The sequence below is a fragment of the Notechis scutatus genome, chromosome 9, assembly GCF_049901735.1.
Source record: "Notechis scutatus isolate UNSWTSFEM ecotype Mainland chromosome 9, rNotScu1.2, whole genome shotgun sequence".
Lineage (NCBI taxonomy): Eukaryota > Metazoa > Chordata > Lepidosauria > Squamata > Elapidae > Notechis > Notechis scutatus.
The window spans coordinates 7,154,043-7,181,758 of record NC_142017.1 but is presented as its reverse complement, the minus strand read 5'-3'; the positions used below and the strand labels follow the sequence as shown (position 1 = coordinate 7,181,758).

Sequence of the window (27,716 nt, the reverse complement as noted above, 5' to 3'; positions counted from 1 at the left end):
CTACAGTTTTGCTTTATTTTTATTTTAAAGCATTTTTGTGTATGTCTTTCAAGATTTTGTATAAATGTTTGTGAGGGAACATTCCAGAAAGCGCAGGTCTATTTGTTATCCACAACAGACTATCTATAATGATTTTGGTCCTCAGTAGAACGATTACCCAACGTTGTTATAGATCCGCTGTAACATCCCAGTGTTTTGCCTCATGGGAAAAAAAAAGATGCTTAAGTTTGAAAATGGTTTAGATAATAGTCTGTATGTTTCTTTGTTTCTCTTGGCAGTCAAGGCAACTGTGTTAGTTTTCCAAAGTCCGACCACTGGTCTTTTCCCCACAAAAACCTGCAATGAGAATCCGAGAGCAAAGATTCATGACAGTCTTTATTGTGCTGCGTGCGTCTGGGCCCTGGCCCTGGCCTACAGGTAAATGGAGGATGTCTTATGTTGTCTCGCTAATAGTATATTCCGCTTAAATCCCAAGGCCAAACATTGAGGGAGCAGCCAAAGAATTAAAACAGAGCCAAGTCTTGCAAATGTGTTTCTCAGAGACTTTGTTTTTGTGTGAAGAGATCGGGCTAATGGCTATTTTTAGAATTTGCCCCCCAAAATCTGGGTCCTCATTTTACCAACCACGGAAGGATAGAAGGCTGAGTCAACCTTGAGCCTTGTCAGAATCAAACTCCTGGCAGCGAACAGTGAGTTATCTTGCAATACTGCGTTCTAACCACTGCACTTTTCCCGGTGGCACTGCAACTTTGAATGGTCACTAAATGAACTGTTGTAAGTCAAAGACTATCTATAGGCAATGTCCTCTAACCAAATTCTTTAGTCTTGCCAATCCTGCTGTTGCAGGAAGAGAATGAATGACCATCCCACCTGCCTTGAGTACTGTAGTCTTAAAATAACCTGTGTTAAGGTAAAATAACAAAAGCTAGTGTTTAAAAATGCTTTCAAGTTATTCAAAATGCATGTTAAAACATAAATAGAACACATTTGTGTTATGATGATACATTAAACTAGGTGTTTTTGAATAACTTAATCAGTAGAACTCCCATACAGGTATCAACAATCAACCCCATTTGTTTCCTAATTATATAGCTCTTAAAAGTAAATAGAGCTGTACTATCTATTGTATGTCAGTATATTCTGACAACAACTTAATTTTGTTTGAAGGTTTATTTTGTATAAATGGCAAACAAAACTTTCTAGTTTTCTAGGCATTTATTTCTAGTTTTTTAGATTGTATCTTTATTATTTTCTATATCATCTTCTAGTTTTCAAACTTATGTTCTAAACCTTAAGTTTAAATCTTTCAACTTGGTATATATTTTACTAATTGGGTTTTTGCTAGCATTAGTTAGTTTTAGAATTTGGCATGATTTCATTCTTCGTTAACTTATGTTTAACTGACCTCTGTTTTTATTGTAATCTTTAATTTTGTACTTCTGTATATATCATCATCCTAGAAGCTTTGCCCAAAGGATTGCTTACTAGTGGTCCGAATAATAAAGTCTGCTGATTATTCTTGCCAATAAAGGACAATTATTTCGTAGATCAAGCCAGGGGTGTCAAACTCAAGGGTTGGGGACCAGGGCCGGCCCGCGGGGTGCTTAGATCTGACCCATGGGGCCGTCCTGGAAACAGCGAAGGACCAGTCCGCGGTGCCTCTGCCAGTGGAAACGGAGCTTAGGGAAGCTGTTTAAGGCCCGCCCGAGCTCTGTTTATGGCCGCAACGGCCTCCTGCAGCCCTCTGCCAGTGAAAACAGAGGCCCGGGGACACCACACACTCCGTTTTTGCCAGCAGAGAACTGCAGAAGGATGTTGCGGTTGAAAATGGAGCCTTGATGAGTGACGTTGAGCTGGCCACGCCCCCTGGCCATGTGCCTGCCCCCCCCGCAATCAAACACAACCTGATGTGGCCCTCAATGAAATCGAGTTTGACACCCCTGTCTTAGATCAATTGTAATTTATAACTGTGCATCCAAGCTTTCTGCTTGACAATTCTGCTGCTAGAAGGATTGTGACACTGGCTCAAAAGTACTAGAATCGCTTTGCAACATAGGAAATTGCCTTGACAGTTGTGCATAAACCACAGGATTAGGTAATAAAAGGTTGAAGTTGCCAAAAAGGACTTGTCTACTTTAAACTGATGTCTTTCCATTGAGATCTGTCTTGTGCTGTGACTATATGCTCCAGAGAGTTATAAACACAGCACAAAAAAAATCATCGGTTGCTCTCTTTCTTCTTTGGAAGAGATTGCAAAGACCAGACTCCTCTCTAAAGCACTAAAAATCTCCACAGACCGTTCTCATCCTGGACATTCATATTTCAATCTGTTACCATCAGGGAGGCGTTTATAGGTGTCTTAAAATGAGGACTAATAGATTGAGAAACAGTTTCTTTTCCAAGGCAGTAATTGTCTTGAATCAAACAGTGCATTTGCGATTTATTATTATTATTATTTTAATTTTTAAAAACTCTGTAGTGTGATTATGATCTGGTGTTTGGGGCTGTGCAGGAATAGCTTTCAAATTTCATTGTATTCGTGGAATGCAATGACAATAAAGGTATTCTATTCTATTATATAATAATGTATAAAACTAAGGTAGCAGTGGAAAAAGGTCTGAAAATGTAGGTTAGTTTTCTGTTTGCAATGATTAAAACAGAGAAATAAAAAACACCAGTGCCAAATTCTCTGCATTATATTTATCTGGCTAGACACCAGCCGTACTACTTTCTACATGAATAGGCTCAGTCAATGTATTTCCATGTCAAATCAGTTAAGCCTTTTTTAGTTAAAAGAAGGTGATGCATTTAATTATCTTTTCTATGAAAGAAATAATTGAAAGAGGTTTGTTAATTACTTCTGTTTGCATGTTGCTCTGTTTCCAAAAATTCTTGAGTGGCATTGAAATAATTGCATAAAATTAAAACATAAAAAAATTTGATAGAAAATAACCACAAGGCCTTCAACTGGGCTGAACAATCTTCAAACCATATTTTTATGGCTCTTTGAAAATGTAATAGGGAGAGGTCGGCATATCTGAATAGCTTTATTAATTACACAGATCTTTTTCTCTGGGTTTTGTCTCAATAGTTCCCACATCTAGGATTCCATTGAAGTAACCGAGCAAAACTGAGCAAAAAAAGAAGATAAATAAATGAACTAAATGAAAATAAATAAACGATGGAATAAATAAGGAATAAATCATTGATAGTACTTTTGACACCCTGAATAATTAAATATAAAAGTGCCTTTTCTATAAAAGATGGTCAATTATAACACTAGTAGGATTCAGTGCAGGATGCTGTTGCCATAGCAACTGATGAACATACCTTAAAATCTGGGCTTTACCATGCATTGGTGCTCAGTCTGAACTTTCCACAAATCGGATAGGAAATATTTTAAAAACAACGTCAACCAAAACAAGAGAATAGATGCAGAACAGAGCAATGCATGGGTTATATTCAACCTGTGCTGGCACTCATTGCCAAAGTGATGGCATTTTGTCTCCCCAAAACACACTATTTTTTTGGATTTATTTCTATCGTTGGTTTTACCATTTTAAAATGTTGTTAAGTCCCCACTGAGTCTTCTGATTTGATCGGGCTGGTGCCTCTTTTCTTTGGCATTCTATGCTTGCATTTTCTTGCTTGAATGTAATGTGATATCTGAAATCAGTGGGTTTGATTTGGTTAAGACTATTTTTTACATAGTGCCTTTTAAAAAGCTGATTGATTCACAGTACATGCTACAGTCCTTAATTCCTTCTGACAGGGTTATTACCATTTTTGGATGGAACTGAGTGAGGTTTTAAATGCTTTTCTGTCTGAACATCAGTATGTTTTTAGACCAAGTGTGTTAGATTCACGTTGGAATTTAACAGCGATTATTGGGAATTTTTAACTGGCTACTTAGGTCTTTTTCTAACAACTTCAGAGGTCTTTGGTGTCTTTTAACATTTTCTGCCTTTCTCTTCATCATCATCATCTTCTTTTAATGACCCCATAATCCTTTGCGGGTTTAGTTAATTATTATTTTTTCCATCTTCCATATGGCAGTGCCCGGGAAACCATTTATTTTCCTTAGTCCAGGCTCTTTCCTTCAAAGAGTCATTTATAATTTCATTTTGATGCACAGTCTTTCCAATGCAGTGCAGATGATCTTGGCTTTATTTTTATTTTTTTAATTGAATTTTATTTTATTTTATTATTTTATTTTATTTATTTTATTTTATTTTATTTTATTTTATTATTTTATTTTATTTATTTTATTTTATTTTATTTTATTTTATTATTTTTATTTTATTTTATTTTATTATTTTTATTTTATTTTATTTTATTTTATTTTATTTTATTTTATTTTATTTTATTTTATTTTATTTTATTTTATTTTATTTTATTTTATTTTATTTTATTTTATTTTATTTTATTTTATTCCCGCCTCTATTACTTCGTCAGTAACTCAAGGTGGCAAACAAGCATAATACTCCTTCTTCCTCCTGTTTGGCCCATGACAAAAACTCCTGTGAGGTGAATTGCGCTGAGGCAGAGGGACTGGGCCAAGATCACCCAGCCAGTTTTCATGCTTAAGGTGGGACGGGAACTCACTGTCTCTCCTGGTGATTGGCCTGAAGTCAACCAGCTGGTTTTCTTGCCTAAGGCAGGACTAGAACTCACAGTCTCCTAGTGATCGGCCCACCGCGATCCAGCCAGTTTTCATGCCTAAAGCTGGGACTAGAACTCACTGTTTCCTGCGGATGGGCCCAAAGTCCAACAACTGGCTTCCATGCTTAAGGTGGGACTAGAACTCCCTGGCTCCTAGTTCCTAAGTCATCACCTTCACCAACTGGCTCAATCAGAACAGAGCTGGACCTTAGAGGTCTTCTAGTCCAACCCCCTGCTCAAAGCAGGAGATCCTATATCATTCCAGACAAGTGACTGTCCAGTGATGAAGCACCCACAACTTCTAAAGGCAAGCCATTCCACTGGTTAATTGTCCTCGCTGTTAGAAAGTTTCTTATTTCAGTGAAGGCTAGCTTTCATTTTGGTTTAAATACTGTTCTCTGCTGGTTTTGAAAGCTGGGTAGCTTTTCCCCCCCACCGCCTTCATTTGAAATACTGATTTGCAAGTGGCTTTTTCCCCCCTCCCCTCACAATTATTTTTTTCTTGCTGAGACTAATCTCCTTTCCAAGCTTTTCCTATTCATTTTCTCCCCTAATGATAGGTGCTCGCCTAAAGTACCCTTGGTAACTGCAAATCAAAGCCCCACTGTTCTTAACCAGTGGAATGAATACCTAAGGTGTTCTGCTGAATTGCAGTCGGGAAATGTCAACTTTCAAAATGTATATCTTTAATTTAATTTGTTTGTGTTTAGGACTACTATAAAAACACTTGGCAATAGACGTGTTAAGCGGAATATATTAAAAATCAGATGAGAAAGAGTGCTAGGGCTTCCATTGCCTTTACTTATATGCACATCTTGAAATTGTTGATGGAGGGGTTAAACACGTCATAAGTTACGAGTCCCCGTGTGCCCATCTTGACTGCCTTCTTAATTCCTGCTTATTTCCCTTGACCGTTAGTAAGTCAGATTTTTGTAGAGAGCTTAAGCTTTTGGCAGTGGTTTGCCCTCCAACCTTGTTTCAATTTTTTCAATTTTTTGGGGAGCTTAAGCTTCCAATAAATCTTATATTCATTTAAACTGCCTGAATTTTCCGGTTTCCCTGGGCTTTTGACACCTTTTTGGGCATTGAAATGTTTGTTTCTTTCACCCTGACAGTATGAGATCTCAAGTTTTGAAGATCGATGCAGATCTTAGGGAATCTTTCTAATAGTTGTTTGCGCTCCTTGGTCCAGTGCTTTAGCTTTTTGGGACTTGGGACTTAGCATTCTTTTACATATAGACAGCATTGGAAAACAGCATTAATAAACTTCATCATATTTTTTTTGGATTGATGGGACTCCCGCTGAATGATCTGTCTTTGACATTGAGAGAAAAATGATCCCCACACAAGAAGCAAGATGCTTTTTTATTATAGCCTGTCTATTTTAAAATGCTCCTGTAGAGAGGTTTTGTTATTAATTTGCTTCTGAATCTTTTTTCTATTGTGTCATCTCTTCTGATCATTGATTTTGTTATTAATAATGTTTCTGCTCTGAGGGTTTGTGATTAATGTTTTTTTTTTTGAAAGGCAGTGAATGCTTAGGGTTTTTTATTGCACATTAACCACATGTATTTCTTAAAAATTCACAAAACTCTAGCGGGAATAAATTTAAAAGAAGAAAGAAGGGATTAATGATTCAATAAAGAGTATCTGTAATATGAGGAAAGAGCCTTTAAAGTGGTAAAACAAAATCAATTGATGCCAATTTTATGTATGCTTGAAAGTGATTCCTACTGCATCCAGTCTCTCTACAGTGGAACCAGAGAGTTTTAAGAATGTCCCTTTTCATTCATTCATTCATTCATTCATTCATTGCATTTTGGAGCCATCCATCTCCTTCACAAAAGGGACTCTGGGCGATGTACAAAAAAAGATTGAAAACAGTACATGAAAATTAAGATTTAAATGAGGCAAAGATTTAAAGGAGGCTGTATGTAGCTGTATTTCTCAACCCTTGCAACTTTAAGATGCATTGATTTCAACTCCCGGAATTTCCCAGCCAGCACAACTTTAAGAGTTCAAATTGTCAAGCTTGAAAGACATTGCCCATATACCCTGGGAAATACAGACTTTATATGTCACTTCCTAAGATATTCCTGAACACCTGAGCCTGCAGCAGTCCCAAAGCTATTGCACTATAAACAGTCAAAAATTGGTGGTCCATGAGAGCAATCTTTAGGGGAAGGTTTGAACCTCATAGAAAGATCTGTGGCTATGTATACAGTACCTGAGGACTCCCACAAAGAACAAAATGTGGCATTGTGAAACAGTTATTAGCAAAATTAGCAATATTTAAAGGGCTGTCTTAGCCCGGTCACATCTAGCTGACTTATCAGACTATGGAGGCAAGGAATGCGGTGGGCCCTTTCTCCCAAGGAAGTACATGTGTGAGCCAGCAATGTGCAGCAGCAGCCCAAAAAGCTAATGCAATCCTAAGTTGCATTAACAGAGGGATACAATCAAGATCAAGTGAGGTACTAATATCACTCTATAAAGCCTCAGTAAGGGCACACCTGGAGTACTGCATCCAGTTTTGGTCACCACACTATAAAAAAGATGTTGAGACTCTAGAAAAAGTGCAGAGAAGAGCAACCAGGTTGATGAGGGGACTAAAACATATGAAGAACAGTTACAGGAACTGGGCTTGGCTAGTCTAGTGAAGAGAAGGACCAAGGGAGGCAGGACAGCAGTCTTCCAATATTTGAGGGGCTGCCCAGAAATGAAGGGGTCAAGCTATTTTCTAAAGCACCTGTAGGCCAGACAAGGAACAATGGATGGAAACTGAACAAGGAGAGATTCAACTGGAAATAAGGAGAAACTTTCTGACAGGGAGAACAATCAACCAATGGAACAGAAGTTGTCCTCGGAAGTTGTGGGAGCGCCATCACTTGAGACTTTCAAGAAGAGATTGGACTCCCATCTGTCAGAAGTAGTGTAGGGTCTCCTGCTTGGGCGGGAGGTTGGACTAGATGACCTATAAGGTCCCTTCCAACTCTGATTATCTGTTATCTGTTACATCTAGTGGGACCAAGACGAAGGGCCTTCTCTGTGGTAGCTCCCTCCCTGTAGAATATCATCCCTGCAGAAATAAGATTGGCTCTCATTTTGTCACCCTTTCACAAGGCCCTGAAGACCTGGTTTTGCCACGGACTTGGGGAACCCAGAGTGGGATGGACCCCATCAAGTGGCTTGTTTGACTGGTTGGTGTCACCCTGGGAAGTGGGGTTTTAATAATTATTTATTGTTTTTTATGTGATAATTTTTAATCTTTATAAGCAGCCTGGAGTCACTGAGAATGAGTTGAGCAGCCATCTAAATGTCCTTAAATAATATCAATTTCAAGCATCATTATCGCACAGACATTTGTCAAATAATTTTCTTCTTTTCCATTTTACAGCTCATAATGATATCTCCGTATATTCTTTAAAATAGGAAGACGGAGGGAAACAAAAATTTCTTTGCAAGACTCACTTGTCTTTGTTTTATGAACCCGCACTTCATTGTTGGCTTAGTTGTTGACTCTTTTTTTTAAAAAAAGAGTTGGCTTTATTCTAGAAAGGTTGATCGGGCCAGAGAATATTCAAGTTCGTTCATGCCACTGTATCAAAACAGCCTTAATACTTAATTATATATATAAAAAAAAGGGTGGTGGTGGATACGGGTGCTTTCAACTGCCTTCTGAATGGATTTCTAATTTGTTTAATGGGTTATCTCTCTTATTCAGGCGTATTGATGACGACAAGGGACGAACCCACGAACTGGAGCATTCTGCTATAAAATGCATGCGAGGAATTCTCTTCTGCTACATGCGTCAGGCTGATAAGGTAAAACGTTGCATCATGGATGGAAGCAGACACTTAATTCTCAAGGATTAAGTTAATTGTAAGCGTTAAAAAATGTTTCGGGTGCAAACAAATTAAAAGGACCATAGAAGTGACGCCAGTTTGCATGCTGCCAGAAAAAGTTTTATTTCTAGGCTCTGGCCAATCATATAGTTAAAAGCCACAGATGAAGACATGTGTGGCAGCTTTGGAAGCCATATTAGCACCAAAAGCTTCCACGCTGCCACATTCTTGAGCCTGGGAAGATGGGAGGGGGGAATTGCATGGAGCGGATGTGATTAGACATAATAGCATTCTTTGTCAGAGTCAAGGTCATGTTGTTCCTGCACCTGGCTGAGGAGGAGTAGAGAAGAGGTCTCAAGTTGGGATGGATGGTGATTGGGGCATGTGATGGAATGATGGGGGAAGGGAATGGATTTGTAAAATTTTACTTATTGGAGGGAAACCCGGAACTTTCAGATTTGGGATTTCCCAGATGTGCTAGTTTACTACTCTAATAAAAGGGAACTTTGAAAATATGTCTGGTTCAAAGTTATCTGTTGGAGTCAAGGTTTTCTGGAACGCTGACCTTATCCCGGATCTTCTCCCATCATCACATCACATGCCCCAATCACCATCCATCCCAACTTGAGACATTCCCTGTATTCCTTCTCATCCAGGTGCATAGTAAATCAACTATTTAAAATCAAGCCCTCTTTTAATTACATTTAGAACTTGAACCCGGGGCAAACCGGAGACTGCGGGTTGATCTATTGTTGTTGGAAAGGCATACAGGAAGTCTCTGACTTACGACTGCAATGGAGGCCCAAATGCATGTTGCTAAGTGAGACATTTGTTAAGTGCATGTTGCACCGTTTTACGACCTTTCTTGCCATCGTTGTTCAGTGAATCACTGCGGTTGTTAGGTTAGCAACACGGTTGTGAAGTGAATCTGGCTTCACTGTGGACTCTCCTTGTCAGAGGTCGCCAAAGGGGATCATGTGACCCTGAAACATGGCGACCGTCATAAACATGAACTAGTTTGTATCATGTGGCTCTGGGGGTGCTGCAGCAGTCATAAGTGTGAAACGTTCATAAGTCACTTTTGTCAGTGCTGTTATAACTTTGAACGGTCACTAAATGTCTTAGATAATCGTGTTTCAGATTTCATTTTAGCCAAGGTGCCTCTCTTAGTCGAGGCAGGAGCGCAGAAAAACGAAATGTCCCTGTTTAGATGAGTTTCCCTAATGACATCCTTTCAGAGGATTTTTTCTGAAAGCAAGATCTACATGGAAATAAGATTGTTTTAGCTGACAGTGCTCCACAGGATCCGATTTTTGAAATAGGCATCTTGGATGAGAATACAATGCCCAGAAGGAAGGCATCAGAATACCAAACAAATATAAAAGTTAATATTTTCGCTTGATGGCAGGGCTATTTAACAGTCCTATATAATTTGTCTATCTAGCCTTGACATCACGCATCATTATCATGAAATATCTTTTCAAACTGTGTGCTACAATAGAGGTAATCTCATTCCAAAATGCATAGTTGTGTTAATGGTCCCAGTCAGTGCAGACACATAAAAAGCCAACTCATTTCCACACATCTGATGGGTTTTGAAGAAGTAGTTTAATATACCTGATCATTACACCTTGATAGCTTCATTTTATTTTCCTGACCCATGTCAAGAGCACAAAGGTTTGATATTAAATACGGGTATGTTGTGCTTTGCTTAAACAAAAACTCAGTCAACACAGGTAAGTAAGTTCTGCTACCTTGTTTTTCTGTTAGCTTTCAACCTCTAGCTAATCATAGTTTAAAATTTCTTTTGGCATAGTAAATTATTTTTTCTTGATGTTGCACAACGCTAAGCAAAGGGATATAAGAACGAACAATTGGTAGCAGATGCTAACCTGTAAAATTTGCTACTGATTTATCTATGATGTTTCTGTTTTTTTTTCCTCCTCCAATACTGACAAGGAGACATATGCCAGCAATTACTCAGCGTTATTCTCCTGATATTTGGGGTGGCAGGTGTGATGAAACAAACCTACCTTTTCAACACCTCAGCACCTGAACTTACAGAAATGGCAGGCAGAGTCTGTCACCTCTTATTTTGTAGTGCACCTCTGGCACAAAAGAGAATACAAATTAAAGTGGAATTGATGAAAGAAAAGCAGAAAAGAAAGAAAAGAAAAGTGAGATGGACCAAGGATTTTTTTTTTTTAAAGAAAGGAACAAAACAAAACTTTCAGAATATGGCCAAAAATATCCTCCAACTCTAACCTATGATGAAGAAAATAATATCCTATGCCTATAGAATTCAAGTTTTAATATTGATGAGAAGTACCCTCAAATTATTTAGTTTTGGCATCATTTAAAGACATGCTAGAATATACCAAAACTGTTGAAGTCTTCGAGACATCCTTATATCTTGGGAACTTCAGGGTAGGCCCATGGCATTTTCGTGACACGAACCTGAAGGATTTTGCTGCTGCCTTCTTCCAGAATGTTCTTGGCTTTCCAGGTCCAGCCTATGGCCCTGGAGTCCTCTGGTGATCTTCTAGCTAAGGATTGAAGAAGCTTCATCTTTTTTCCTTCTGAACCTCAAGCAGCTTTCTGCCCCCTGCTGCATTCCCCTCAGAAAAAGGAAGTGCACAAGCAACTCTTGGTTCAGCCTACTCATACCCAGACCCTTAATGGATTTTTATTATTTTATTATTTGAATTTATCAGCCACCAAACTCCAGACTTTCCAACCCGTTTGCAAAACTGTACATATCCTAACTCAGATCCCCATCGTGGTGCTCTTGAGAACACCCTGTTGTCACCCTGCTCCTTCTGCTCTTTTATCATTTTAAAGGCATTTTTAAACAAGAAAACTTAAATCAGAAGGCTAACGTCTTCTTTTTACGATTCAGGAGCCTATTTTAAATATAATTCTATGGGAGAAACATATGTGGGCGATGTGGGTTTTAGAAGTATGAGGTAGGTAGGTGCAAGGGTGGGGTGCTACTGGTTCTGCCTGGCTCAATAGAACCGGTAGCTCTGAAGAGCAGCAGACAATGAACCGGTTCTGTGTTTGCTGCTGTTTGGCCCACATGCCTGCCCGGGCTCTGACCTGACCTTTATTTCCTGCATTTTCAACCTCAGCTGCTTTGCGCGGCACAGCTGAGTTTGAAAAAGCAGGAAAAAGGCATTTTTTAACTGCTGCACACCTGTGCCCAGTGCTGCTCAACTGTCCAGGCAGCAAGCTGATGACGATTTACACACGCGTGCAGCAAATCGTAAATCACCGAACCGGTAGTTATACCGGTCAGATCCCACCCCTGGGTAGGTAGGTAGAGAGGTGGAGAGAGAGAGAGAGAGAGAGAGAGACCAACAGACAGACACAAGTAGGTATGTGGGTAGGTAGACAGGCAGATAGACAAGCAGACACAAGAAGGGTAGGTAGGTAAAGAGGCAGATAGACACAGGTAGGTAAGTAGAGACCCAGATAGAGACAGACAGAGATAGGTAGGTAAGTAGATGGAGAAGCAGAGAGAGACAGAGAAACACAGTCACAGGTACGTAGGTAGAGAGGCAGACAGAAAGAGACAGACACAGGTAGGTAGAGAGGTAGAGAGGCAGATAGAGACAGAAAGACACAGGTAAGTAGGTACGTAGACAGAGCGGCAGATAGAGAGACAGACAGAATAGGTAGGTAGATGGAGAAGCAGAGCCAGATAGAAACACAGACATAGGGAGGTAGGTACAGAGGCAGACAGAAAGAGGCAGACAGGTAGGTAGTCAGGTAGGCAGAAAGTCAGATACAGAGAGACGTAGGTAGGTAGGTAGGTAGGTAGGTAGAGAGGCAGGCAGGCAGAAACAGATAGATATAAAAATATGTACACAAAAGCTACTCTCTAGTTTCCTGCTTTGTGGTTCTGAATTGTAAAACAAATCCTCAGATCACTTCATTGCTTTTGGGTCTGATGGTAATTGAGATAGGGTGACAGGCTGACCCAAGTAATAGCCAGAAAGATGATGGGAAACGTGGACTGGAGGTCCTGCAAGCAGTGAGGTTCTGGGGTGACAGTATGGTAGGAACACATAGTTGTAGGTGGGAGCTTTAGAACAGAATTAATTTATTTATTTTTATGGCTTATTTAAGGAAATGGATATGGCTGCTGACTCACACTCAGTGACTTACAGGGATAAAAGTCCAACACCAAAAGTAATAACCGACAATCTCCTTGGCGACAACAATCAGACAAGCCCCTTGATGGTTTCTGTATCCCTCTGGGGTTTCCAGAATGAACACTGCAGATCAAAGTGTGTGCAAAGGACAGCAGTGAATCACGACGGTCTCGTGGCGAGTGACACTCGTGTGGAATCCCATTACGAAGCAATATTTCTGATTGGTGAACAGAGAAATGTTCATTGCCCAGGAAAATAGTTATAACTCTGGTTCTTGTCGTTTTAATGGTTTCCTATACTGCTGTACTGCCTTTTGTAAGTGGTTTCGCATTGCTGCCTGATTGTGTTAATATTGCTCTAATTATGTGATACGGCTTTTCTTTTGATGGCTGGCATTGAGTTTCTGCTGTAAACATCCTTGAGTATTTGTGAGAAGGTATAGCATTGTTCCCTAAGCATAGGACTTTTTAAAAGCAAAAAAGGCTGTATTTTTTCTGGAAATCCGTTCATAATCCCACACCACTGAAAGGGGATTCGTCCCAAAGTGCATGGCTAAAGGTCTATGGAGATTCTCAGTCATCCAGGCCATGGTTGTCCCAAAGAAGCTTCTTCAGCTCTGACTGGATGGTGGGGAATGGAAGGATTTATATTCCTGGCAGACAGCTGGTCATTTGCATCCTTTTAGAGGGTCGTTGAGGCCATCTGTGTCCTCAGGGTTGCCTGAGTAGTGCAAAGAAAAATTGCAGACTACAGGAACCATTTTGTGCTATTCAGGTGACCCTGAGGACACAGGTAAAGCTCCAAGTGGCCTCAACGGCTCTCTAAAAGAATGCAAATGATCAGCTCTTTGCAAGGAGTAAAATCCTTCCAGTCAGAACTGAACAAGCTTCTTGGACAAGAAATGAAACGTCTTCAAAGAAAAAGCAAGAAAGTCCAGTTGCCTCTTGAAAAAAAAGCACCTTTGGAACAACCATGACCTGGAGGACGGAGAATCTCTATAGACTCTGTATGGGGAAAGACTTGGTCCTCTCTAGATAAAAAGACATTTTTGTATTCACCATTCTTTCATAAGTGCCAAGATGAAAATGTGCAAAGTAACAGCAGGACTCCCTTCCTCTTGATATCCCTCCAGGGAAATGGTTTTTTTAAAAAAAAAACAAAACAAAACAAAACAAAACAAAACAAAACATAATATTTGCAAGAAAGAAGAAATTGCCTTTGGTTCAATACTGTGTTTGCCATTGCTGCATTTATATTACACAACATGATGCTTTTCCAATCTACCCTTCTGGGAAGCAGTTTTAAACCCTGACATTTTGCCAAGAAGAAGTATCATTGTAACAAGTCCTGCTGCAAAACTCATGGTGCTTTTCTTAGAAATCCAACTCTGGTGATGTTTAGTGGCTCGTGACACTTCATGTTCATAGTTTGACTCATCCAAATGTTTGTGTAATCTTTTTCCCCCCTCCAGGTTCAACAATATAAGCAAGATCCTAAGCCCTCCAAATGCCTGCATTCTGTTTTCAACGTCCACACAGGTGATGAGGTCTTTTCTCATGAGGAATATGGTCATCTACAGGTACAAAATAATGTACCTTTGTTTCTTAAATCTATTACAGAGCTAGAGTGAGTTTGAATATTTCCTTCCTGCTGTTTATTTAAAGGCTACCGTTCTTTTAAAATGTCCTCAATTATGGAGCTTGACAAATTGATTTTCCTGCTTTTAACCCACCAACAGCATGCTGTTTTGTAGTCTTGATTTGTTGCTTTATAATTCAGTGTAAACAATACCAGGGTAATGGCCAAAATGAATTGTCGCTGTCTTTGAAATGCAACAAGCTTGGATTTGTGAAGACAGACCTTAAAATATGTTTGCAGATTGATTTTAAGAATTGCTGATCTGGATACTCTGTTATGCTTGGTGAATCAATTCCCCCTTCCAGAACACCGCCAGCCACTTAATTAAAAGTTAATTGATTTTTAATTTAATTCTTAGTTTTCTTTCCTTCTGTTGTGGTCCGTGGACAGCCTGCGGAGATGGCAGCAGAGTCAGACGGTGGGGAGGAACATGGGCCAGTCCAGGAGTCTGGGGAGGGCTCAGATGAAGGTCCTGCATCTGATACAGAGATGGGGCCAGGCCATCTGGGAGTTATGTCCTGACTCCGGAGCCTCCAGAATCTGACAGCAGTGAGGCAGAGGAACAAGGGGAGCCTGGTACCAGTGCGCATATGCGCAGACCTGCCAGAAGGCAAGAACGGTTAAGACAAACGGGGCAACTCGGGAGTAAGGCTTGGAGGTGATTGTCCCCTCCCAGAAGACATAAAGGAGGAGCAAAGGGACAGGAATCTTTGCAGGAAGCAACTTTGCTGGTACTGGTCAGTTTGAAACCTGAAGCTCGGTGTTGAATTTGTGTTCCATTTTGGCCTTATATAACTAATTGGACATTTAGTCATTGGCAGCATTTCAAGGAAGATAAAGGTGTGTGTTTATCAGACTTATTCTGAAGGACTAAAATTCACAGCCATTGAAATAAAGAAAAAAGAGTTTGGGGACTAATGTGTGTTTGTTAGTGTCTCCATAAGCCTTGGTCAGAACTTAGTGCAGGTGCCGGATTTTGGATTGTCAGATGTCAATTTTACCTGGGATTGCAGTGCAGGTAGTCCTCATCTTACAACCCCATAATTGAACCCCAAAATTCCTGTTGCTAAGTGAAACATTTGTTAAGTGAGTTTGCCCCCATTTTAGGACCTTTCTTGCCACTGTGATTTAAGTGAGTCCCTGCAGTTGTTCAATTAGTCAAACTGTTGAATCTGGCTTCCCTATTGACTTTGTTGGTCAGTAGGTTGCAAAAGGGGAATCATGTGACCCCAGGGAGACACTGCAACCATCATAAATATGAGTTGATTGCCAAGCATCCGGATTTTGATCACATGACTATGGGGATGCTACAATGGTCGTAAGTATGGAAACTGGTCCTAAGTCACTTTTTTCAGTGCCGTTGTAACTTTGAATTGTCACTAGATGAACTGTGTGTCAGGGCTCCAAGAAATCCACCCCCATTCAAATCAAAAGTCTCTAGCCGCATCTCAGAGAAAATTAAATTGATTTATTAATTGATTATCTCAGCTGTGGCTAATGAAGGGAATCAGGGCCCTTTCCTCCCCTGTAAGTCATGCAACCCACGTTGCTCTCTTCTCTGTTTCTCCCTGCGTGCCCTAGGATGAAGAGGGGGTGGGCACGGGTCTTCCACTGAACTCCCTCTCCCTTGTTCTACCTCTTCCCTGCTCTGCCCAGCCAGACTTTGCCCTTCTGCAGTTTCCCCCACAGCCAACGGAGCCAGACTCTCACTCCCTGTCAGCTGTTCGTCTTCCTCCTCGGATTCAGACTCCGACAGGGACATGACAGTTCCCTTCCAATTCTGTCAATCTGTTAAATACAATATTGTACATTATAATACAGCAATGGTATTTCCTGCTGGGCATAGTTTGGATTTGGAGCTGTGCAGTTTGATGAATTTTAGGCATCACATCACAAATTAATTAACTGCTATGGCCGCTTTTGGTTTGGGGAACCTAGTTTTATTTTTTCCAACGCTATTTTTATTGCTTATGTTTTCATGGGGAATTGCTGTGGCCAGGCAGTGGTTTAACCATAGTGGTGTTGTTATGGCTTGCCTCCTTGAAAGAGAAGAGAACTGAAGGATTTCATTTGGAAGGCTTTTTGATTCTTTATCAGGTGAACGGTTGTCATTCCGGTGTGTTGTGATGTGGGCAGCCTTTTGATGTCTTGTTGTTTCCTTTGACGTTATTTCCCAAGCAATAATAATCTTGTTTAGAAAAACTGCCGTAGCAGATGAGGCTGGCATCTAGGAGATAATTATGTCAACAGCAGAAAAACAGCTTGTTTTTCATAAACGCAATTCAAATCTTACGTATCAGAATGGTGAAGATGGTGCAAACGAAGATTTCCCTCTGCAGGAGAGATGGAGGACTTCTCTGGCTGCTAATCTTTTTTCTTTGTATAATTTTCACCCAGGGGTGTTTCTCGCTTCCTTTGAGGACTGACGGATTAGATTTCCTTTGGATTGGATTATAGGTAGACCCATAGTCGAGGCCAAAATTTCGGTGAAACATTGGCTAAGTGAGTTTTGCCCCATTTTACAGCCTTTCTTGCCCTAGTTGTTAAGTGGATCACTGCAGTTGTTAAGCGAATCTGGTTTCCCCATGGACTCATTGTTCTGACCAAGGCTTCCTAAGACAGCAACAATCACATGCTTAGTCCCAAAGCCACCCCCTCCTTTTAAAAAAAATTTCAACGGCTGTGAATCATATTTATTCACAACCCGTAATAATGAGTCCCAAATAATTTGAGAAGAGTCCAACAGAGGTCTGCCACAGTCCTTCAGGATAAGACTGATAAGCACCCAACTTTATCTCCCTTGAAATGCTGCCAACGACTAAATTGCCAATTAGCTGTATAAGGCCAAACGGAGCACAAAGTCAACACACAGCTTCAGAGTTTAAACTGACCAGAACGAACAAAGTTGCTTCCTTCAAAGGCTCATGTCCCTTTGCTCCTCCTTTATGTCTTATGGGAGGGGCCAATCATCTCCAAACCTTACTTCTGAGTTGCTCTTTTTGTCTTAACTGTTCTTGCCTTCTGGCAGCTCTGCGCAAGCACACACTGGGAATAGGCTCCCCCTGTTCCTCTGCCTCGCTTCTGTCAGACCCTGGAAGCTCCGGAGTCAGCACATAACTCCCAAATGGCCTTGGCCCCATCTCTGTGTCAGACGCAGATCCATCGTCTGAGCCCTTCCCAGGCTCCAGGACTGGCCCATGTTTCTCTCCACTGTCCAACTCTGCTGCCAGCTCCTCAGGCCACCAGCAGACCACAACAATCATGTCATTACAACTCAGGGACATGCAAAAATTATAGTAGGAAGCTCCCAGCTCCTGAGCCCATTGAGGGGTTATCAACCTCTTCTAGATACGTGCATTTATTTTCCATTTTACACCTGTTATTTTCATTCCTTCTGGTTTTACCAGACACACACACTGCAGGCATCACAGTATGTGCTGGCTAATTTTTTTTCTTCTTTTGACAGGATTATTTCTTTTATCTTTTCCTTTTCCCTCCATCCAGATAAATGCTGTATCCCTCTTCCTCCTCTACCTGGTGGAGATGATTTCATCTGGCCTGCAGATCATCTACAACACAGATGAGGTACGAATGAGCCAATTCCATATCTCACGAAAGCAGACTGGAGGAATTTTACAGGCTTTTAAACAAAATGGAAAAAAAAAAATCCTTTTCCTTGGGTATTTTCTGAAATAGCTGAATTAAATTACAATTGGAGCAGTGTTTTTTCCCCCCTTTCTTTCTTGCCCTGAATGATAGCAAGAAACTATTTCTGTTACTATTTCTGTTAACCATTTCAAGGTTAGGTCAGCAGTGTCTGAAATGCAGCAATTTTAAGACTTGTAGACTTCAACTCCCAGAATTGTCAAGCCAGCCATAGTGGCTGGAGGAATTCTGGGAGTTGATGTCCACAAGTCTTAAAAGTTGCCACATTTGGAGATCCCTGGGTTAGGTAAGTGTGCCATGATGGTTCATAAAGCATAACACTTATTTAATACCAAACACCATTTTCTTCCCTCGTCAAATAATAAATGTTTCCTAAATATCATTTCTGTTTCTAATGTTTCCTAAATATCATTTCTGTTTCTTTTTAAAAGGAATCTCTATCAATAGCAGCATTTATATTCTCTTGCACGCAGTGGGGTTGTTAATGCCTGCAGAGATTTCCCTGCTCATTCCAGAAGTGCCACTTAAAACAGCTTCTAAAATGTGTGTAGAATCATCACGAATGTGTAATGTGAGACATGACTTCCATATAAATGCATATGAAACTTAGATCTGGAGAAATTCAAGGTGGAAGGATTCCCACACTTGAAGTGAAGTTACCCTAAGTTTTCTGCATTAAAGCACTTTTAAAAAAAGCCTTTAGTGATGTGTTTCAACTCTATACTAAAATAAACCTGGCTGTAAACAGGCCTTGACAAGAGAAGAAAGATTTTCCTAGGTCTCTTAAATCCAGCTGTCTGCACTTCTCAGTAATCTGCATAAACTCTTTTATAATTGAGAAGTATTGACCTGAAGGCTCCCACTGGTTTATTTCCTCCAGTAGTGAGTTTTTGGTTTTAATTATATTTATGCTTACTTTTCAGTTCTTATGGCCCCAAATGTGGCAGGTTTTCTAACAATAAAAGTCAGTGGGATTTGTAAGGCTGCATATAAAAAGTGTCAGGTTAGCCTGGACTAGAAGTCTCCCTCCCTGATTTTCGGGGTGGTGGCATCATCTGAGAACATCTGAGACATTCATACTAAAATGAGATTTGGATAAGAAATTGGCTGGCAGAGGTCCCACTTTCAACCATTCCTCCATACCTGATTGCCTCTTAAAATGGGGTTGTAAATGCTTGAAATAAAGAGAAGAAGAGGAGGGGAGAAAGAAAAGGAGAAGGAGAAGAAGGAGGTGGAAGAGAAGAAAAAAAGGAAATGGAAATGGTGGAGGAAGAGAAAGGAAAGGAGAAGGAGGAGGTGGAGGAGAAGAAAGAAGGAAAAGGAGGTGGAGGAGAAGAAAAAGAAGGAAAAGGGGAAGGAGGGAAGAAAGAAGATGAGGAGGAGAAGAAGAGGAGGAGGAAGAAGAAAAGAGGAAGAAGAAGAGGAAAGAAAGAAAAGGAGAAGGAGAAGAAGGATGTGGAGAAGAAAGATGGAAAAGGAGGAGAAGGAGATGGTGGAGGAGGAGGAGAAAGAAAAGGAGAAGAAGGAGCTGGAGGAGAAGAAAGAGAAGGAAAAAGGGAAGGAGGAAAGAAAGAAGAGGAAGATTCCTCTTGCCCAGTTACATGTCACATACTCTGCATTTGTCACTAACTCCTAGTGGTTTCATCCTGACAATATTCCCACTGGTGTTTGCTCTGAGCCCTGGCTCCTCCCCCTTTTCCCTCCCTTGATTTCGCATTTAGACTAATTCCTTGCGCAAGACGTTATGCCTATTGAGTGTATTGAAGCTATTCATTATTATTCCTTGTTTCCCTTGGAGGTAAATGAGCTGCCTCCAGGAGTAGATAAAAACACTGAGCCAGTTCTAAATGGTTGAATAAATGTAATGGGTTTTGTTTCTCTGTGTAGAACAATGATATTTGTTAACTCCTTACAAACGCAAGTGGATTATTTCCCACAAATAAATATATATATATTATCGGAGCAACATATCAAATGCATTCCTCTGTACCTAAACGTTCAGCTCTGTAAAATAACTTTATGCCTATAAGAGGGGTATATAAAATGTAACTAAAATGTAAAGCAGGGCAGTTCCAAGATAAGGAAAAGCTTTACCCTTGCAATTATCAGTACTGTATTATTAAAATTTCTGTCCTACTGTAATGTTCCAGGAAAAAAATGAGAGCGTTTGGCACTCCCAATGCATAATCCTGATTTTTTTTTTTTCAAAGCAAAAGCAATATTGTCCTGGCAAGGACGAAGGGAGAATTCTCCAAACTGAGTTTGGAGTAAAATTCAGTCAAATAATTATTCCTGACCTGCTCCCTGCTGCAACATAATTTTAGAGAAGAACACTTCTGCCAATTACATGTCATGCCCAGTAATAATATTAGCAAACTATTATTAGCACCTGAACTATAGGCAAGGCAAACAGAATTATCTGAAAAGCTATCCACGTCTTTCAGAACACAGAACTATTAATAGATTTCACCACTTTGCTGTCTCTCAATTCTATTTCCTTTTCTTCCTTTCTTTTTTTTTGAAGGTCTCTTTCATACAAAACCTCGTTTTTTGCGTAGAAAGGGCATACCGGGTTCCAGATTTTGGCATGTGGGAGAGAGGAAGCAAATATAACAACGGCAGCACTGAATTGCATTCAAGGTATTTTTTTTTCCCCATTCCTTTTTATTTCCCCCTCCAATAAGCCCATTCTTGTTATTCTCCAACCGTTGTGAACGTTGATGTGGAATTTATAGGAGGGATTGGTTTGGTCCTTCAATCTCCATGGGGTAAAATCCATGCAGCCTTCTGTCCCTGAACTGCTGCAGGAGCGGGGAAAGGCAGGCAGAAATGTGGCATTAAATAAAGTAATGCCTATTTTTAATAGGAATATTCCCTCAGTGTACAGGTAGTCCTCAACATCTATGACCACAATTGAGCCCAAAATTTATGTTGCTAAGTCAGATGTTTGTTAAGTGAGTTTTGCCCCATTTTACGACTTTTCTCACCACGTTTGTCAAGTGAATCCCTGCAGTTCTTAAATTACTCACATGGTTGTTAACTGAATCTGGCTTCCCCACTGACTTTGCTTGTCAGGAGGTCGCAAAGGGGGATCACATGACCCTGGGACATTGCAACGGTCATAAATATGTACCAGTTGTCAAGCATCTGAATGTAAATCGCATGGCCATGGTGTCAGGATTCCAACAAATCCGCCCCCATTCAAATCATAAGTCTCCAGCCACATGTCAGAGAAAAGAAAGTTGATTTATTAGAAGGGCCCATGTTGGTGTTAGCTGGATGCAGCCGATACTAAATTACATCATACATTTCCCCCTTGACCCTGGTCTTGCCCCCCCACCCCCTGGATGTGTATTCTCCAATGGAACACATCCATAGCCAAGAGTCATCAATCATGCTGTCCAGTAATATTCTTGCGTTCTGACAACTTTGGGCTGCCAGGGGGATTATCTAGGCACTTAAGGAATGCACTGTTTTCCCCCACTCCCTTTTTCTGGCAGCCCAAAAGACCAAAGGAGTATCTTTTTAGTTGACACATGGGACTCTACAACTGTCATAAATATGAGTGAGTTGTCAGGCGTCCAAATTTTGATCACGTGACCATGGGGTCACTGCAATGGTGTAAGTGTGAGAAACGGTCCTAAGTCACTTTCTTCAGTGCCTTGGTAACTTCTAACGGTCACTAAATGAATAGTTGTAAATCAAGGGCTACCTGTATTTTTAAATGTATATCAAAATATCTATTTCTAAATGTAACAGATGAAAAGACAGTAGGGGAAGATGTTCCAAACATTGGGGATGAAGCAGAAATAAGCCTGCGGCTTATTGCAAATCATTAGGAAGGCTGTTAAAATGCTCTGTTGAACTTCCTAACCCAGGAGTCTTCCAACTTGGCAGCTTTAAGACTTGTGGACTTCAATTCCCAGAATTCCTCCTCCAGTCATGTTAGCTCAGGAATTCTGGGAGTTGAAAGTCCTCAAGTCTTAAAGTTGCCAAGTTGGAAGACCCTTGTCCTACCCAATGGGCCAATTGACCATGGAGATGTTGCAATGGCTGGAAGGGTTAGCAACGGTCCTAAATCATTTTTTTTTCAGGGCCATTGTAACTTCAAACGATCACTAAACAAATGGCTGTAAGTCAAGGACTATCTGTAGCAACGTAATTTTTGTTGTTGTTGACTTTCCCCCCCGCAATGATCAATTTTAAATTTTGGCAATTATGGAAAGTTAGCTCAGTGATGTCTAGAAGTTCATGATTCTCCCACCCTGTGTTGGAAATATTCTGTCAGCTTTGGAAACCAGACGCTTCCACATTGCCACATTTTGAGCCTGGGAAAATGGGAGGGGGAAATCTCTTGGGGTGTACGTTGTTAGACATAATAACATTCTTTTTCTAATTCAAGGTCATGTTGTTTTGTGCATAAGTGAGGGGAAGTCTCAAGTTGGGAAGGATGGTGATTGGGGCATGTGATGCGATGATGGATGCAGGGGGTGGATTTGCATTTTTTACTTATTGCAAGGAAGCCCGGAACTTTTAGATTCGGGATTCCCCAGTTGTGCCAGTTTACTATTCGAAATAAAAAGAACTTTTGAGAAGATGTCTATCTTGGAGTTATTTGCTGGAGTGGAAGTTCTCTGGAACGCTGACATATTCATTTTGCTCGAGCTTATTTCCAAGAATCTGTTGAATTATTCTGGAAAAAAAAACATTTTTGACATGTTCCATCTGTGTTTTGTTTCTGAAAAGCAACGTCTTTCTACTCCAAGCTTTAGAAAGTCTTTGGCATCAGAGTCTTCTGCTCGTTCATCTTTGTTCTGTGACTTTGTTCAGTGACTCATCCCACTGATATGTTGTCTGTCTTTATTAAGATTTTTTTTTTGGCTTGTTCATTTGGCTGCCAGTTTTAATGTAGTCTACGTTAAATTTAGACAATGTAGTTTAGTATTGTTCTTGATTCTTCTCATAGAAACATCATTTCCTGAAGGGGGAAGAATTTAAATATGAAAGCAAAGGAAGATTATGTATTTCCGAATGATTTGATCCTGATTAGAATTGGAACTGCTTGTTTTGTTGTGGAAGGCTGTTTCAAAACCTCTTGATCCCATCTATTTTCATTTATTTCCATTACTTAATTAGCTTAGACAGCCAGTGTCATGTAGTGGTTATAGCATCAGGTTGAAAATGGGGAAACCGTGACCCAAAGATGCTTTTAAAAAGGCAATTGGACTTTCTTATTTTTTTTCTTTGAAAATGTTTCGCTTCTCATCCAAGAAGCTTCTTCAGTTCTGAAGAAAGAAATGAAGAAGCTTCTTGGATGAGAAGCGATGGATGACTGAGAATCTCCATAAGATGGGAGATCATGAGTTTTAGTCCTATTTTACGCATAAAACCAGCTGGGTGGTCTTGGGCCAGTCACTCTATCTCAGCCCTAGGAAGGAAGCCATGGCAAACCACTTCTGAAGAAAGTTGCAAGGTCTTGTACAAACAGCCAGCAGCAGTCAACACTGACTCGAAGGCTGACCCAGACATACAAGAGACTCTCTTAGCTTGGCCTGCAAACCATATCCTGTTTGAATGAAGAGCTCCACAGTCACTTTGTGATCCATATGTGTGTGTAAATGCACACACATGCATGAAGAATGTCTTATTTTAGAGCATGAGTTGGCATTTGAAAGAGATTTGTTCATACATTCAATTGTACAGTCCTTGTAAACTTAGGCTCCTTAGACCGAATCCTTGAACTTGGATCTATCTTAAATTAAACCTTGGGGCTTGCAACTAAAGATTGCCCATAAGACAGTGAACAGCAATTTAGGAGCAGAGTGCCTTATTTCTTATCTCTCATTCTTAAGCAATCATTCAGTCAGAAGCCCAACATTTAACAGCTGCTTAATCACAAAGCTTGGGAAAAGCTGTTCAGTATTTTTCAGAGATGCTGACTTCTAGCTTGCAGTATCAATGGGCATCATCGAACCAAGCAACGCATCCTTAATCCACTTGCTTTAATCTTTATCCCCAGTGTGAGCAGAAGAAGTTGACCATTGCTCTTTCCATTTTTTTTTAAAAAAAACTTCATTGGTGCCTTTACTGATCTCTAAAGCTAAGGAATGAAATCAGTAAGCTGATCTCATTTTTGGAAAAGCCACTCCTTTGTTTCACATTGGCACATATCTGTTAATTAGATTATTGAAGTCCCAAAGGGGCTTTTCTCAAGAGGCAACTGGACTTTCTGGTTTTTCTTTGAATCTGCTTTGTTTCTCATCCAAGATGCTTCTTCAGCTTCTCGCCAAAATGTCTTGAAAGAAAAACCAAGTCCAGTTGCCTCTTGAAAAAGCTCCTTTGGTACAGCCATGACCTGGATGGCTGAGAAAAAAGGGGGGGGGGGGGGGGGGGGGGGGGGGGGGGCGGGGGGGGGGGGGGGGGGGGGGAGGGGGGGGGGGGGGGGGGGGGGGGGGGGGGGGGGGGGGGGGGGGGGGGGGGGGGGGGGGGGGGGGGCGGGGGGGGGGGGGGGGGGGGAGGGGGGGGGGGGGGGGGGGGGGGGGGGGGGGGGGGGGGGGGGGGGGGGGGGGGAAGGGGGGGGGGGGGGGGGGGGGGGGGGGGGGGGGGGGGGGGGGAGGGGGGGGGGGGGGGGGGGGGGGGGGGGGGGGGGGGGGGGCGCGGGGGGGGGGGGGGGGGGGGGGGGGGGGGGGGGGGGGGGGGGGGGGGGGGGGGGGGGGGGGGGGGGGGGGGGGGGGAGGGGTCTCCATAGATGTTTAGATTATTGAACTGATGGCTGAATCGTGCCTTAGTATCACATACTTATATCAGTATCAATGAAGAAATATCGGGTTTCCATTATATGCTCTTCTCTTATTTAGATTTGACCAAGAAAGGTTTTGTTTACTTAAAAAAAAAACCTGGATCCATCTGTGATTGATTTGGATTTTCCTCTTTATGGGGTCACTCATACTATTGATGTTTGGGGGATTTTAATTAGGGGCACATTAGTTTGCACGGTGGGTTAAATCAACATTGCTGTACCAGACTTAATACAGTGAAAGCCAGCTTCTTTTGCTGACAAAGAAATCTGATAAATAAATGATGATGTCCAGTTTTGTGTATTTCAAAATGGAAAGAGTTAATTAGAATGGGTCAAAAATTTGCTGAGTTGAAAAAAATAGAGAAAAGGAGATTTTTTTTTAAAAAAAAAAACACCATTTGTATAGATTCACATAAGGAAGGCCTGCGGGAAGGCTTCAAGAAGTGCCGGAAAGATGCAATCATAGGTGTCCTTCTTGAGTTTAATGGAGGGGGGAAGATTCCATTAACAAAACAGTGCACTAAGCAGTTCAGCTTCTATTAACATGTCATCCGTCATTCACGAAGAGAATAGTTTCTAATCAGCAGAAAATGAGGAACAAAATATGTGAGATTTCATCAGCCTTTGGTGGCAGCTGTTCAGAACAAAGTTTTGTAGGCAACCTAATCATCTTTTTCTTGTTGAACCAATTAGTAAACAGCAATGCTGTGCATTGCTTCAGAAAAGCATGGAAAGCTCTCAGCGTGAAGATTGACATAAAGGGAAAAAAAATCAATGTTTCCTAGTAAGCTAGTAATGAAAACATTCCAGTGGAAGCTATGTTTCGAAGAACTGGTATCTTGCGGATGTGAAGATATTGGATGGACCTTGAAGACAAACCAGATTCAAGTCCAATCTTAGATCCAAAAACTCCTATTTCCATCCCATTGTTTTAAGATTTGTGCTTTTTAAAAAAAGGAATCCTTTTATGGTTGATTCCTGAATAAGTAATAGATAATTTCAGGGTAAAAGCACCTGTTCATTTATGAATTATGAATTTAGTATTTTGTTTCACATAAAACAGGTACTTGGTTCATAATAAGTATTCCCCCCCTCAAGTACAGGTTAATCTCTTGGTGGTGCTGTCCAAGGTGCTGATAGTTCATAGACGACTATGACTTGGGCTTGCTTATTTCCACAGTATTCCTAAGAAGCATTCAGAGTAAAAGACAATTTATTTTAGGCCCTTAGTCAGATTAGAAGAGTACCATGTACACCAATGGTCCCATAAAGTAATGGAAAAAACAACAACTCCTTTTCATCTCTCCCCTAGAAGGTGAAGCTGGCTATTGTTACAGCAAGACCTGTAAACTTACGGTTCCAGATGTCCAAATCCAAGGTCCTTTCAAAAAAATACATATTTTTTTTTTACGGATCACTGGTGACCTTTAAATACAAATTGCTGAAAAGCAATAAAATAAATCTACTGTATCATCACAAAATCTTGTCCTAAGATTTTTTTCTTTTAAAACTGTCAGCAAGAAATTATCTGATGTATAAGCTAGCCTTTAGGGAGCACAATTTTTATTTCTAGAGTTGTAAGCATAACAAACATTTCCCCCCCTCTCTGTCTCTTTTCTTTCTTTCTCAGTTCTGTCGGGTTGGCAAAAGCTGCTCTAGAAGCAATTAATGGATTCAACCTCTTCGGCAATCAGGTACAATACTAGTACTATTTAAGGACTTGTTCATTCTTCATTTTTAATTAACTGCTTGTTCTGTAGTAAATTGCTTTCACTGCACATCAAAGGGTGTCTAATATCCACATGATAAAATATTTCCAGTCTGCAAGTCTCTGAGTTTTCCCCAGTTATTATTTTCTCAGTTAACAGTTATAGCACTGTATTGTCAGACATATTTTCCTCTGGTCATCTTGATCCATGTTAAATTAGGTCAGACAGTTTTACAAATATTTTCCTGGCTCTTTTTTTCTTTTCAGTTTTCTCGTATATGGGACCATCGCTTGTTTTTATCGTTATGAGTCCCATTCTACTTTCCCCTCTGATAATTGAATACATTAACCGGTCCACTTCCTCTGTTTTTTCCCCCCTTATGTTCACAACTCTTCTTTCATTTTCACAAAATATGGTCTAGTTCTGTCTTGCTTGCTTGATGATGATGATAGTAGTGATGATTGTGTTGTGATCCTCCTCCTCCCCCACTTTCTCCCTGATTCCATCTCCCTTCCTTCTCCCTCTCTTACTTTTCCTCCTCCTCCTCCTCCTCCTCCTCCTCCTCCTCCTCCTCCTCCTCCTCCTCCTCCTCCTCCTCCTTCCTCCTTCCTCCTTCCTCCTTCCTCCTTCCTGATTCCCATCTCCCTTTCTTCTCCTTCTCCTTCTCTTACTTTTCCTCCCCCAACTCCTCCCTCCTCCTGCTCCTCCTCCTCCTCCTCCTCCTCCTCCCTGATTCCCATCTCCCTTTCTTCTCCTTCTCCTTCTCTTACTTTTTCCTCCTCCAACTCCTCCTCCTCCTCCTCCTCCTCCTCCTCCTCCTCCTCCTCCTCCTCCTCCTCCTCCTCCTCCTGATTCCCATCTCCCTTTCTTCTCCTTCTCCTTCTCTTACTTTTCCTCCTCCTCCTCCTCCTCCTCCTCCTCCTCCTCCTCCTCCCTCCTCCTCCCTCCTCTCTCCCTCCTCCTCCTCCTCCTGATTCCCATCTCCCTTTCTTCTCCTTCTCCTTCTCTTACTTTTCCTCCCCCTCCCCTCCCTCCCTCCTCCTCCTCCCTCCTCCCTCCCTCCTCCCCTGATTCCCATCTCCCTTTCTTCTCCTCCCTCTCTTACTTTTCCTCCTCCTCCTCCTCCTCCTCCTCCTCCTCCTCCTCCTCCCATCCCTGATTCCCCCTCTCCCTTTCTTCTTCTCCTCCTCCTCCTCCTCCTCTCCTCCTCCTCCTCCTCCTCCTCCTCCTCCTCCTCCTC

The 27,716-nt window shown here is 41.1% G+C and overlaps 1 protein-coding gene across 5 annotated transcripts in view; it reads left to right on the top strand.

The window, feature by feature from the left end:
* The window catches only part of PHKB (phosphorylase kinase regulatory subunit beta), a 106,265-nt gene that overhangs the window by 14,339 nt on the left and 64,210 nt on the right, over positions 1-27,716 (top strand). For all 5 annotated transcript variants that reach the window (XM_087971492.1, XM_087971488.1, XM_087971489.1 and 2 more), the window contains 6 exons: positions 279-417; positions 8,387-8,486; positions 14,136-14,243; positions 17,807-17,887; positions 20,493-20,608; positions 26,398-26,461. In XM_087971492.1, coding sequence (XP_087827618.1) covers positions 279-417; positions 8,387-8,486; positions 14,136-14,243; positions 17,807-17,887; positions 20,493-20,608; positions 26,398-26,461 — 608 coding nt within the window. The remainder of the gene's footprint in view (positions 1-278; positions 418-8,386; positions 8,487-14,135; positions 14,244-17,806; positions 17,888-20,492; positions 20,609-26,397; positions 26,462-27,716) is intronic.